Source organism: Cicer arietinum, chromosome 4 (genome assembly GCF_000331145.2).
Source record: "Cicer arietinum cultivar CDC Frontier isolate Library 1 chromosome 4, Cicar.CDCFrontier_v2.0, whole genome shotgun sequence".
In the NCBI taxonomy this organism is placed as follows: Eukaryota; Viridiplantae; Streptophyta; class Magnoliopsida; order Fabales; family Fabaceae; genus Cicer; species Cicer arietinum.
The window spans coordinates 6,244,993-6,257,228 of record NC_021163.2 but is presented as its reverse complement, the minus strand read 5'-3'; the positions used below and the strand labels follow the sequence as shown (position 1 = coordinate 6,257,228).

The window sequence follows — 12,236 nt, the reverse complement described above, 5'->3', positions numbered from 1 at the left end:
ATCCACACCTTTCAAGCTAAACAGATAAAAATCCTGTTCTACTTCCAGCTCTTGTATCGCAAGTTTTAGCTTCTTACACTTTCCTTGACATCTCACTTTATGACCATCCCCCACCTCTACCGAGTAAGTGAGTGTTGGTTCCACCCTCAGCTGCAATTGAGAGACAATTTCTTGTGATATGAAATTGTGTGAGGCACCACAGTCAATTAAAATGATCATAGATTTCCCATATAACTCCCCTGAAATTTTCCAGGATTTGGATGAAGTTAAGCCTGCCATGGAACATAAGGATAGGTGAAGAGCATTAAATTGTTTTGAAACCAAGTCCTCTTTATCCTCCTCTTCACTACTATCTTCTTCCTCCACTATTAACATTTTAAACTGCTTGTTCTTGCATCTATGCTCCCTGGAATAAGGCTCATCACACCTGAAACATAACCCCTTTTCTCTTTTTTCCCTCATTTCTTCTCCTGTTAAGTGTTTGAACTCTCCCCCTCTGCTCCTATTTCTTTCATTCATATTTACTGATCCCGAGCTATTAACAACACTACCACTAGCAGGACGATCAACTTTTTTATCAGCAGTATGCTTAGAATCAACAGTTACCACCTTGCTGAAAGAATTATTTCTTGTAAAGCTAGTCGGTCTAGAATAGTCAGTGCTCCCCTTCTTATTCAAAATAATATTTTTCTGTTCTATCATTAGGGCTTTTTGAATAACATCAGTAAGGCTTTTTAGTTCAAACAATCTTACCTCTACCTGAATTTCTTCCTTTAACCCGTTCAGAAAAATGCCCTTAGCAAATTCTTGATCAATTTCTCTTAGAGCGCCAACGTACTTCTCAAATTCCTCCACATACTCTTCCACTGTACCAACCTGTTTCAAAGATAGCAACAATTCAAAAGGATTTTGAATCATTGATGGTTGAAATCTCCTTATGACAGCCACCTTGAAAGCATCCCATGAAGGATTTGGATTGCACCTCTCCCACCATTGAAACCAGCTTAAAGCTCTTCCTTCCAATGCTAACAGAATCGCCTGCATTTTCTCTTCTTCTTGGACCACTTGCAACGAAAAATAGCGATCTAGCTTGCGTGTCCAACCAAAAGCGTCCTCACCGGAAAAAATTGGGATTTCCAATTTCCGCCAACGATTTTGCCCTTTCTCCCTGATGCATTCACGATATCCGATCTCACTGCCTTCATCACCATGATCGTCATCAGATCGCACTCCTAATTTGCTTGCGATTGCAGCAAGCAATTCTTTGGTTTTCTTCGTCCTCGCCTCATTTAGGTCAAGCCTCGTGCGTATTTCTTCTCTCTCTAAATTCCAATCATCCGAAGAACGAGCCATGTTTCTCGTCAAAACCATATGCAATCGCAGCGGAAACAACCGATCACAGGACACCAGAATCGGTGTCTCTGATACTAGTGTTACAACTGGTAACTTAGAGAAGAGGAATTAGGGATAGAATAGAAGAATGCTATTCAGAATCAAGGTGATTCTGAATTGAATGTATTATTTCGCAATGAAAAACACGTTACAAGCTTAGAGAAGAAAATTCCTGATTCCCTATGAATCAGTCCAACCAATTCTACTTCTTCCCTAAAACCCCCCTAACTGCTCCTAACAGATTGCTATTTATAGTAATCTGTTTTGGCTCCAATTTCTAATAGAATGACAGCTAAGCTAAAAAGAAAACTAACTAACTAACACTCTTTTTATTCCTTCTCACATATACATTCCCAAACCTATTTTTATTCGTATCAGTATTACACTGAGCTTTAGGTTCGATTCACCCCACCAATCTATATATATTGGATGCAAACGGGTTAACCAATGAATCCTCTTCAAGATACTTTAGAATCCTTGAAGTAAATTGCACATTCACATCAAACTTATCGATCAATAATTGTTTACAGAATAAAATTCCTTCATTTACTCTCGTGCACTAGAGAAAAGAAGAAATGAAGTGTATATATATATATAGAGAAACTCATAACAATTGGTGAAAGAAAACAACTCTTGAAAAAAATTGTAACATTTAATACCTTAAAAGATGCATTGACTTGAATTAAACTCAAGCATTGCAACCAATTGATCAATTGGTAGTTAAGTTATTTAATTTTACTACATTAATATAGTTATTAGAGAATTCTAAATATATTTTAGAAATCTCCATCACACAAAATAGAATTCTAAATACACACCACAGTGTGTACCCCTCTTGTATTTCGATGATATGATCAATAGGACCACCTCATATGAACTTGTAAATCACTATAAAAACAATATTTTAGACAATTGCCTTCATCGCCACACAACACTATTATAATGCAGATGAAGAAGCTCAAACAGTCTCAATTGTGCATTATGAATTGCATTTCATCCAGGTATGCGTCATCCAAAGAATTACATTTTGAATAGTCATTAAGGCTACACTTTATCATCACTTTTATACCTTGTGAATAAAGAATTCACATTTATATAGCATCAATGGCTCAAATATATCATTCCATAACTTACACGGTGCACAACAAATGGAGTTAGGGTCATCAAAGCTATATTTAACCATTCAAGTTATGTGTTATGAATAAAACAAGCAACTCTAAGCAGTGAATAACCCTTTCCTTTTATGCAATGACAGTTCTTTGTGACTAGAACAACAACAAAACAGAATGTTGACACAATTCTTATCAGGTTCCCCTTTCAGAACTAATGGGAGAAGTTGCACAATCTTAGAAAAGGAAATCAAGATTCATTCTTAAACTAATGAGTTGTTTAATGAAAGTAGGCATCATGAAAGCATTTTGTAGTGCCAAAGGAGAAACCAAAAGCATTTTTCTATATGTTGAAAAACACAAGCATTTTTGGACAACCAAATTCACTTACACATAGTTGTAGTTATATAGATTTTCTTTATCAGTTATCAACTTTTAACTAATTGATTGGTGATTGAGAAAAACAATGAATACTAGATCTCAACCGGGAGCAACACTACAATGAGTGAGATAACTAGTCTGTCTACCCTGTGTCTTGTGTTTATGCCAAAGAGGTAGACGATTGTGTCGAATCTCTTCGCAATTTCTAGGGCTCAAGGCATGAATGTGCAGTTGAACATTAGTAGCTCCAAATATTCCATATCCATAGTTTTTTTAACAAAATTTCCAGCTGCACTTTAGTTGCCCCAAAAGTCAGCAATGGTATATCATTATACAACAATCTCCCTCAGCAAATATTTTCAAGTCACTTGCAGCTACCAATTTTAAAGTCTCATTCTCTTACTATTTCTGCTATACTTTGTACTATAATACTAGTTGCCCCTCAAATGAATGGTGACTAATTTTGGAATTATATCTACCAAAGGAGATGAAATCACATGATTTATCATCATAATCTCCCACTTTGTAGCTGCATTGTGCTTTCTTTAACTTCAAATCTTTCTAGAGATCAAAATTTTAAAATTCTACGGCTTATCCTAAAAATATTGTTTTATTGGCTTTTGTGATGTACCATTTTAACTCACAGAGAATCATGTCTCTTTGCTTCCACAATATCATGTTCTACTCTCTTTGCACTTTCCCATGATGCACATGCACTGCTTAAGCTGTTTATAGAATAGAAAAAAAATCAACCACTAATAAACAATTTGAGTTAAAGGAAATGACTTCATGTACTTTCCAGTTTCCACACAGAAAGGAAAAGGAACATACAAAATTATCTATGTCTAGGGTCACGGTCAATAATTGCTTGTAATTACCATCACAAAAATTACATAATGGATAACAATTAGATTTATGGGTCGCTGAAGCTGCATTTATCCCAATTATGCAGTCTGAATAATTAAATCACACTGAAGCTGCATCAATGGTTCAAACATATCTTCCCGTCCCATAATTTGCATAGTCAATAGATATTGAACTTGAGGGTTACCAAAGATGCATTTAACCATCCTAATTTGCATTATGAACAAAGAATGCACACTGCAATAGCATTTAACCATCCTAATTTGAATTATGAAAAAAGAATTCACATTGCAATAGCATCTAGTTCCATGGTCATCAATGGCTCAAACATACCGTCTCAAAATTCACGTTATGAGTAGCAATTGAACTCAAGGGCGATCAAGGCGACATTTAACTGTCTCAGTTATATATTGTATTCACACATTACAATTGCATCTAGGTCCAGGGGCATCAATGGCTTAAATATATCTCCCACAATTTGCATAGCCAATAGCTATTGAACTAGAGGGTCACCGAGGCCTACATTGAACCATTACAAAATGAACACAGTCAATAGCAATTAACCATCCCAATGTGAATTATGAACAAATAATTCACATTCCAATAGCATCTAGTTCCAGGTTCATCAAGAACTCAAAGAGGCCATCTCAAAATTCACATAATGAATAGCTATTGAACTTAAGGGTCATCGAGGCAACATTTAACTATCTCATTTATTGATTTTGAAATAGCAGATAGGTCAAAATTTCCACCATGAATACCAAATTATGGTGTGGAAAGAATTGCCGTTACAGACAAAAGCTTTCAAGAAGCTGGCATACGTTGCAATTTCAAGATTGAATTTTGGGTCATCAGAGAACAAAAGATACCATCTTGGGACATTATGAATAGAAATTCATGATAAAATTGCATGTGAGTGTGACAGCCAACTTTTACAATATGAATACAGACTCTACAAAGTTCATTTCCTTTAGGATCATCAAGACATTCCTTAGAAGCATCATGAAACAAATTATCAATCTTGGAGTATCATGTGGGGTTATTAGACTCAAAATTAACACCCTTTTTCAAATTATGAAAAGAGTTTCAATCTCACAGTGGTAATACAAATTCATTGTAAAACTTTTAGGGTTTTTATAGAAAATGTGTAATCCAACAATCAAACAATCAAGCATCAAATAAAAGTCATGCGCACAAATCTTTTGCAATGAATTTTCCATGAACCGTAGGTAAAAGAAATTCCATGAGTGAAGCAATTGAAGAAACTGTCTCAAATCATTGGGCCAAAGACACTCTTGAGACGATACGCGTTTGCAAAACACAGTTGCAGAGAAAGAAACTAAAGATTTTCAAGAAATTGAATTGAAAATCAAGACAAAGAAGAACGCAGTAGTAAAAAATAGAAATCTTATGAGTCACACTGCAAAATTTGGATAGGTTCCACAAATCGTGTTTACCATTAAAAGAAAAACTAAGAGAATTTGTCGGTGAAACTAAACAGAAACCATTACCAATTACCAAAAAGAAAGATTAAAAACACCAAACGGAACATAAGACCGTGAAAAAGTGCGTACATGTGTGATCTTTATAAAGGCTTTCATTAGAGTTTTGTTTTCAAGTTCAACTTTGGGCCGTTGTCTAGGAAGTCCAACTCATAAATTTAAACATGATCCCGTTATTTTTTAACATATTTTTATTTTTATTTTTTTCCATTAAATGTGCAGCGTTCATAAAGACGAGGTCAACGTAGACAAATCTTGGATGGTACTGAGACGGCCAAATATTTAATAAATATCTATAATACTATTTTATAAATTTTAACAAATTAATTTCCTCTTATGACAATTTTAGCTTTAATTCTACACATATATTGGGTTCAATCGAACTCGCTACTACCATCAGGTTACAAAATGAACGCCTTGCCGCTGCACCAGGTCAATTTTTATACTATAATGTGTATTTAATATACTTACCTATTAAGAAGATAATTTGGAGGATATCATGACTCTTATGTACTCTAAAGAATATTCACAGCTGAAGATATAGATAACTTTTACAAATGTCTTTCATTTTAAAGATTTTTGATAAGTTTCAAAGTATATAATGAGAGTTTTTTCAAGTGCAGTCATATTTTTGAATTAAATGAATTAAATGGAATTTTTTTTAAAGTGTTATTTCGTTGAGTTGGAATGTGATGATAGTAGCTCCACCTGTGTGCAATGGGTGCCCCTTCATCATCCTTGTGCTCCCATTGTTTCCCTCATTGATCGTCTATGGGTATCACTATTTTTCTTTTCATAGAGGTTTGTCCATATGTAGTTTGGCCTAATGGCCTCCATTTTATATATATAAAAAAATATACACGAACACGTCAATGTTGGTAGAAAGATGTCCTACAGTAAACACATGGACATTTTATATAAATTATGTCATCTCCATGAATACTTAAAAACACTGACTCATAAGTTTGAACAATTTTCCTGTTTTAGTGTACTCATGCATATGTCAACATCTAATAAAGTGGAAGCATGATTTCAATATTAGATATATTGAAGTGTAGAGATACTTCTCTACTTTGTATTTGATGTGTGAGTTATGTCATTAAATTATCTAGAAACAAAAAACTATTAAATTTAAATAATTTAGGTGATTTAACTATTACATAGAAGTTATATGTAACTTTTTTTATATAACAAATTATTTTAACTGTTTTTTAAAATTTTGTTATTCAAAAAAGTTATAATAAAAAGATAAAATATTTAAAATGATTTTATATAATAAAATATTTAAATCAATTTTTTATCTAAAGTTTATTTATTTATTTTTTTTCAAAAAGTTATAACAAACAGATTTAATATCGAATAAAAAAAATCATAATATAATATTTATGTTAAAAATAAAATGTTAGAATGAATTGTGTAATATTGTATGATTATTAATCTCATAAAATACAATATTCTTTTAAGACGGAGTAGCAATGTAATAGGTACAACAAGCCCAGAGTGATCCGGAGCCCAACGTTTTAATATTTGGGAGCATTATTATTTAGGGTTATTGGTTATTATTTATAATTTGAATAAAGAAATACATAATTGTTTTGGACCTAAAATAATGAAATACAGAAATTTATTTTGCTGGTCCTTGCATTGCATTGCATTCGGTTTCTTCTTTTCATTGAGCAGCAAAGCAGATAGATATGACCTCGCCGACGCATTATCGAAATTCATAACTATTAATTCCTTTTTCTGATAATAATCAATCAATTAGGTATTCGTATCAAAACATATTCAAATCCCGTAATTCACATAAACACAAAAATAACAACTTGTAGTATCAGAAACAAGAAGTTGGAGTCGCACCACTTAACTCAACTGCCCGGAAAACGGAGCCGGAGTTGCTCGTCGGCTGCCAGAAACGGTGAGATGATAGTCTTTTTTTTTTCTTTTTTTTTCTCGGATGCGATTCCATTGTGATACGCACCAATGAATTTCGTCGCAGCAGATTACCGCACTGCGATTCCCCAATTTGGCACTAAAACGCCGCAATTGACAACATAGGTTAGGGTTTAGGATAAATTTTTGATTTGCCATTGAAAATTCTAAATGATTGAATTTTGTGTTATACTTTCTCAATCAATTGTCTTCTTAGTACATTGAAATTTCTAATTGTCTTTTTTACATGTTTTGGATATTTATCAAGTTCTTTTTTGATATTTCGATTATAAGGATTATGTTTTCCTGTGTTAGGTCATGGCTGCTAAGAAGACAATTGCAATTTGTCAGTCAGGTGGCAAATTTGAAACTGAAAAAGATGGTACTTTGTCATATAAAGGCGGTGATGCTCATGCTATGGACATTGATGATCAAATGAATTTTATAGATTTCAAGGCAGAAATAGCTGAAATGTTTAGTTTTAATCTTAGGAGCATGTCTATTAAGTATTTTCTTCCTGGAAACAAGACCACTCTCATTTCAATTTCCAATGACAAGGATCTACAACGAATGGTTAAGTTTCATCGCGATTCGATTACTGTTGAAATTTATATCCTTATTGAAGATGCCGTTGCTCTTGAGGTTTCAACCATGCCTGCCAGTAGGTAGTTTCTTTGGTTCTATATCCTAATAGTAATATCTCTTTTGTTATTTCATGGGGATTTAGTTTCTAGAGTTTAATTTTGATATTCTTTATTTCTTAGGTCAAGTAGAACAACTTTGTCTGACACAGTGTTGCCAATCAATACCATTTTGAATTCTGATGTCGTGGATGCTCCCCCTGATGCTCCTCATGATACAATTCAAATGGATGTGGATATGGACATCCCTCTTTTGAGCCTTTCCTCAAATGAGGAGAAGCTTGCTAAAGGGGCACTACAATGGCAGAATACTATCACTGGTGTCGGTCAAAGGTTCAACAGTGTACATGAATTTCGAGAGTCGCTGCGGAAATATGCCATTGCTCATCAATTTGCGTTTAAATATAAAAAGAATGATAGTCATCGTGTGACTGTTAAATGCAAAGCAGAAGGTTGCCCTTGGAGAATTCATGCATCAAGGCTGTCGAGTACTCAGTTGATATGCATAAAAAAAATGAATTCGGAACATACTTGTGAAGGGGCTGTTGGAACGACAGGGCATCAAGCAACTAGGAATTGGGTGGCTAGTATTATCAAGGAAAAGTTGAAAGCTTTTCCTGACTACAAGCCCAAGGACATTGTCAATGATATCAAGCAGGAATATGGAATTCAACTTAACTACTTTCAGGCATGGCGTGGGAAAGAGATTGCAAAGGAGCAGCTTCAGGGTTCTTATAAAGAGGCATATAGTCAGTTACCTTTCTTCTGTGAAAAATTAATGGAGGCTAATCCTGGAAGTCTAGCTATGTACACTACTAAGGAAGACTCAAGCTTCGATCGTCTCTTTGTTTCATTTCATGCTTCGTTGTATGGCTTTCAACAAGGTTGCCGACCATTGATTTTCCTTGATAGCATTCCACTGAAGTCAAAATATCAAGGGGCATTGTTAGCAGCAACAGCTGCTGATGCAGATGATGGTGTATTTCCTGTTGCCTTCGCCGTTGTTGACGCTGAATCTGATGATAGTTGGCATTGGTTCCTTCTTCAACTCAAATCAGAGCTGTCAACATCTGTTCCCATAACATTTGTAGCGGACAGAGAGAATGGGCTGAAAAATTCAATTGCTGAGATATTTGAAGGTTCATTCCATGCGTACTGCCTGCGATACTTAACTGAGCAACTTTTTCGAGACTTGAAAGAGCAGTATTCTCACGAGGTAAAGCGACTCATGAGTGAGGATTTATATGCTGCTGCTTATTCACCCAAACTAGAAGGCTTTCAGAACTGCATGGAGAGCATTAAAAGGATTTCTATAGAAGCTTACGATTGGATTATGCAAAGTGATCCCCAGAACTGGGCGAATTCATTTTTTCAGGGTACTAGGTATAACCACATGACTTCAAACTTTGGGGAGCTGTTCTACTGTTGGGCATCAGATGCAGATGATTTACCGATAACACAGATGGTTGATGTTATTAGGAGTAAGATTACGGAGCTGATTAGTACCAGAAAGGCAGAATCTGATCAATGGTCGACTAGGCTGAGCCCATCCATGGAGGAGAAGCTTAAAAGGGAAAGTCAAAAAAGTCCTTCACTTCAAGTTATATTATCGGGCGATAGTACATACGAAGTTTGTGGTGACTCGGCCGAGGTTGTCAATATCGACAGGTGGGAATGTAGTTGCAAAACCTGGCAGCTGAGTGGGGTGCCATGCTGCCATGCCATTGCTGTCATCGTGGCGATAGGGCAGTCTGTTTATGATTTTTGCTCTAGATACTGTACAACTGAGAGCTACAGATTGACTTATTCGGAGTGTATAAATCCGATTGTGAATATGGATGTGCCTGCTGCAATAGAGCCCTTGGTAACAGTAACACCTCCTCCCACACGACGACCACCGGGTCGACCAGCAACAAAGCGATATGGTTCTCAAGACATAGTCAAGCGTGATCTACATTGCAGCCGATGCAAGGGACTAGGGCACAACAAGTCTACTTGCAAAGAGGAAGTACTGTGTCTCAACAATACTGGAAAGGAGGAATTTTAGAGCTGGACACCGTAAGTGTCATCTTCCTTTGACTAATTGTTTGGATGAATAGTGGCAATTAACTAATAATGATTATTTCCCTTTTGAATTTGATAACAGAGTTTGAACCAAGGATTGGTGGCACAGGGAACTGTATATTGCATCTGACAGTTCTTTTGAAGGGACTGGCAAAAAGAAATAGACTAGAATAACCGTTTTACTTTTAGTTGTGAAATAGCCAATAAGTTAAAGCATAATAGTACTTAGGTGTTTGTTATTCTTTTTGCAGTTGTATTGCTAGTTGCTAGTCTAAGTTCGATGGGGTAAAATATTACTTTATTAGTTCTTGTGCTTTGAAACTATTTTGACCCAACTTTCTTTTTTTTAATCGAACTAGTTCAGATTTGACTATTTGAGTGGAAAAAAAAATTGGAAGATTCTTCTCTCACTCACATGTTTTTAAAAAGTAGTAGAGGTGAGAGGATAAATTCTTAATAAAATAAGAGCGACTTATGTATTTGTTAACCATTGTAAGTATTAATGGATTTAAATGAGAGTGGTGAAGTCTAACATGGACTATGAATAAACTAAATCTTACATATATAAAATAGGTGATTCTTACTTGTGATTTTGAAACATTTGGTTTCTTGTTTCCGTATCTTTAGACTCTCCATTAATACTGTAGTGAACTCAACCTTTATTTTTATGACTTTTTATTAAATTTTAATTTTTAATAATATAAAATACATTATTGAATCTTAACTTTTAGTAGTTTATTTAGCAGCGGAAAAACAAAATTAAAGACAAATGAGTATTCAACTAAATTTTAATTGCATCAAATCTATTTCTATAGGTCCACACCATATCGAGTAGCGTGTTGAGCATGAAGTCATGGGAGAATGAGTGAACTTGTTAAAGGGGTGGGTGGATAATTGGACTGTTAATTGTGACATATTTTGCTCGATAATATAGAAATGGGTTTAAAAGTTGCAAAAAAAAATGTGGAATTTAAAATCTTTTACGTAAATATTTTAACAGAATTATTATGCAAAAAATATCTTTTTAAAATTATGTTTGTATAATTTTTAAATAATAATTTAATTGATAAATATCAATATTGTTAGATTGTGTATCTGATTTTATGATAATATATAATATATTTTTTATAAACAAAACAATGTATGTATGAGATATGATTCAATCTTTTATCAATTAGATTAATTTTTATCGATTATTTCACATTTTACAATTAATCAAAAATAATAATGAAAAATATTGCATTAAAAATTTATTGATCAAAATTTGAATGAGAAAAGATTAAGGCTATATAGTTTCTAAAGGATGGATGTCGGTGGAAATATTTCAACAAATAGTAATACTATCCTGTAATTTCATAAAAGAATAATTTTTTTTCGTAGTTATCGTATTCAAACTCAAGATAATACATTCAATTTAACATTATCGATATTTGTTAATTGAGTTAAGATTTAAAAACAAAAAATAATTTTTTTTTACAGTTATATTTTTATGCTGAATTAGTGTGTTATTTATTGTTTCATATTACTCTACGGTTTTATTGTTTAAATATGTAATAACTTTATTTGTCGAAAAAGTTTTTACCAATATACAAATGAATCATGAGAGTTTTTGGGCTAAAAAAGGAGAGATTTTGTGAAGTTTAAGTGATGAAAAATTAATTTTAAAAGTGTATCAAATGATAAAACTGAGTGAGATAATTAAATCTTAACCACACAATCATACATGAGTGACAATGATTTAAAATAAAAAATTATATTTTTTTAAGTAATCATATATCACTTAAATAATTTTTGATTATTATCATTCATGTATGGTTGTCTGGTCAAGATTTTTAATCTTAACCACACAATCATACATGAGTGACAATGATTTAAAATAAAAAATTATATTTTTTAAAGTAATCATATATCACTTAAACAATTTTTTATTATTATCATTCATGTACGATTTTCTGGTCAAGATTTAACTCTCTTACCCTCTCATTATAAAACTCATCTTATATGATATGCTATCATTTTACTCTATACCCATCTAATTATACTTGTATTCCATATTTTAGTAAAAATTATATTTTACTCTTTTTTTTAAACTAAACTCAAATTTGTTGTTGTTCAATACATATTTGTGTTTTAAAAAAAGTTTTTTGGAACACAAATTTGAATTTTTTTTCTAGAAAATTTTGTTTTATGGAATTTGATGAACACATTTGTATTTCAAAAAACTTAAAAAAAAAATAAAAATAGAGTACAAATTTCGAATTTTCAAAAAGACAATTATGTTGTTGAATTTTTTTTAAAATACAAATATGTTTTAGAAAATTTAAAAAAAGAATGTAATACACAAAATTCGAAAT

The 12,236-nt window shown here is 33.1% G+C and overlaps 2 protein-coding genes across 3 annotated transcripts; one reads left to right on the top strand and one right to left on the bottom strand.

Annotated features, from left to right (window-relative positions):
• LOC105851873 (uncharacterized) lies at positions 1-1,353 on the bottom strand (the record flags this gene model as incomplete). The annotated part of the gene is made up of 1 exon (XM_012714456.3): positions 1-1,353. A coding segment is annotated over exon 1 (1,353 nt), but the record flags the coding sequence as incomplete, so codon positions are not given.
• Positions 1,354-6,848: 5,495 nt separating this feature from the next.
• On the top strand, positions 6,849-10,292 carry LOC101497723 (uncharacterized). Of its 2 annotated transcripts, XM_004495558.4 has the most exons (4): positions 6,849-7,163; positions 7,493-7,842; positions 7,942-9,876; positions 9,965-10,292. In XM_004495558.4, the coding sequence occupies exons 2-3, from the start codon at positions 7,496-7,498 to the stop codon at positions 9,863-9,865; spliced, it is 2,271 nt and encodes a 756-aa protein (XP_004495615.1). In that variant the 5' UTR covers positions 6,849-7,163; positions 7,493-7,495; the 3' UTR covers positions 9,866-9,876; positions 9,965-10,292. The 2 variants fall into 2 exon arrangements, with proteins under 2 accessions (XP_004495615.1, XP_004495616.1); XM_004495559.4 differs by lacking the exon at positions 6,849-7,163 and having other exon boundaries at positions 7,700-7,838.
• Positions 10,293-12,236: the final 1,944 nt, after the last annotated feature.

Excerpts from the sequence above, each read along its gene's own strand:
- LOC101497723 (XM_004495558.4), top strand. The coding sequence starts at position 7,496 with ATGGCTGCTAAGAAGACAATTGCAATTTGTCAGTCAGGTGGCAAATTT. Across the intron at positions 7,843-7,941 it reads TCAACCATGCCTGCCAGTAG|GTCAAGTAGAACAACTTTGT; the intron begins GTAGTTTCTTTG and ends TTTATTTCTTAG.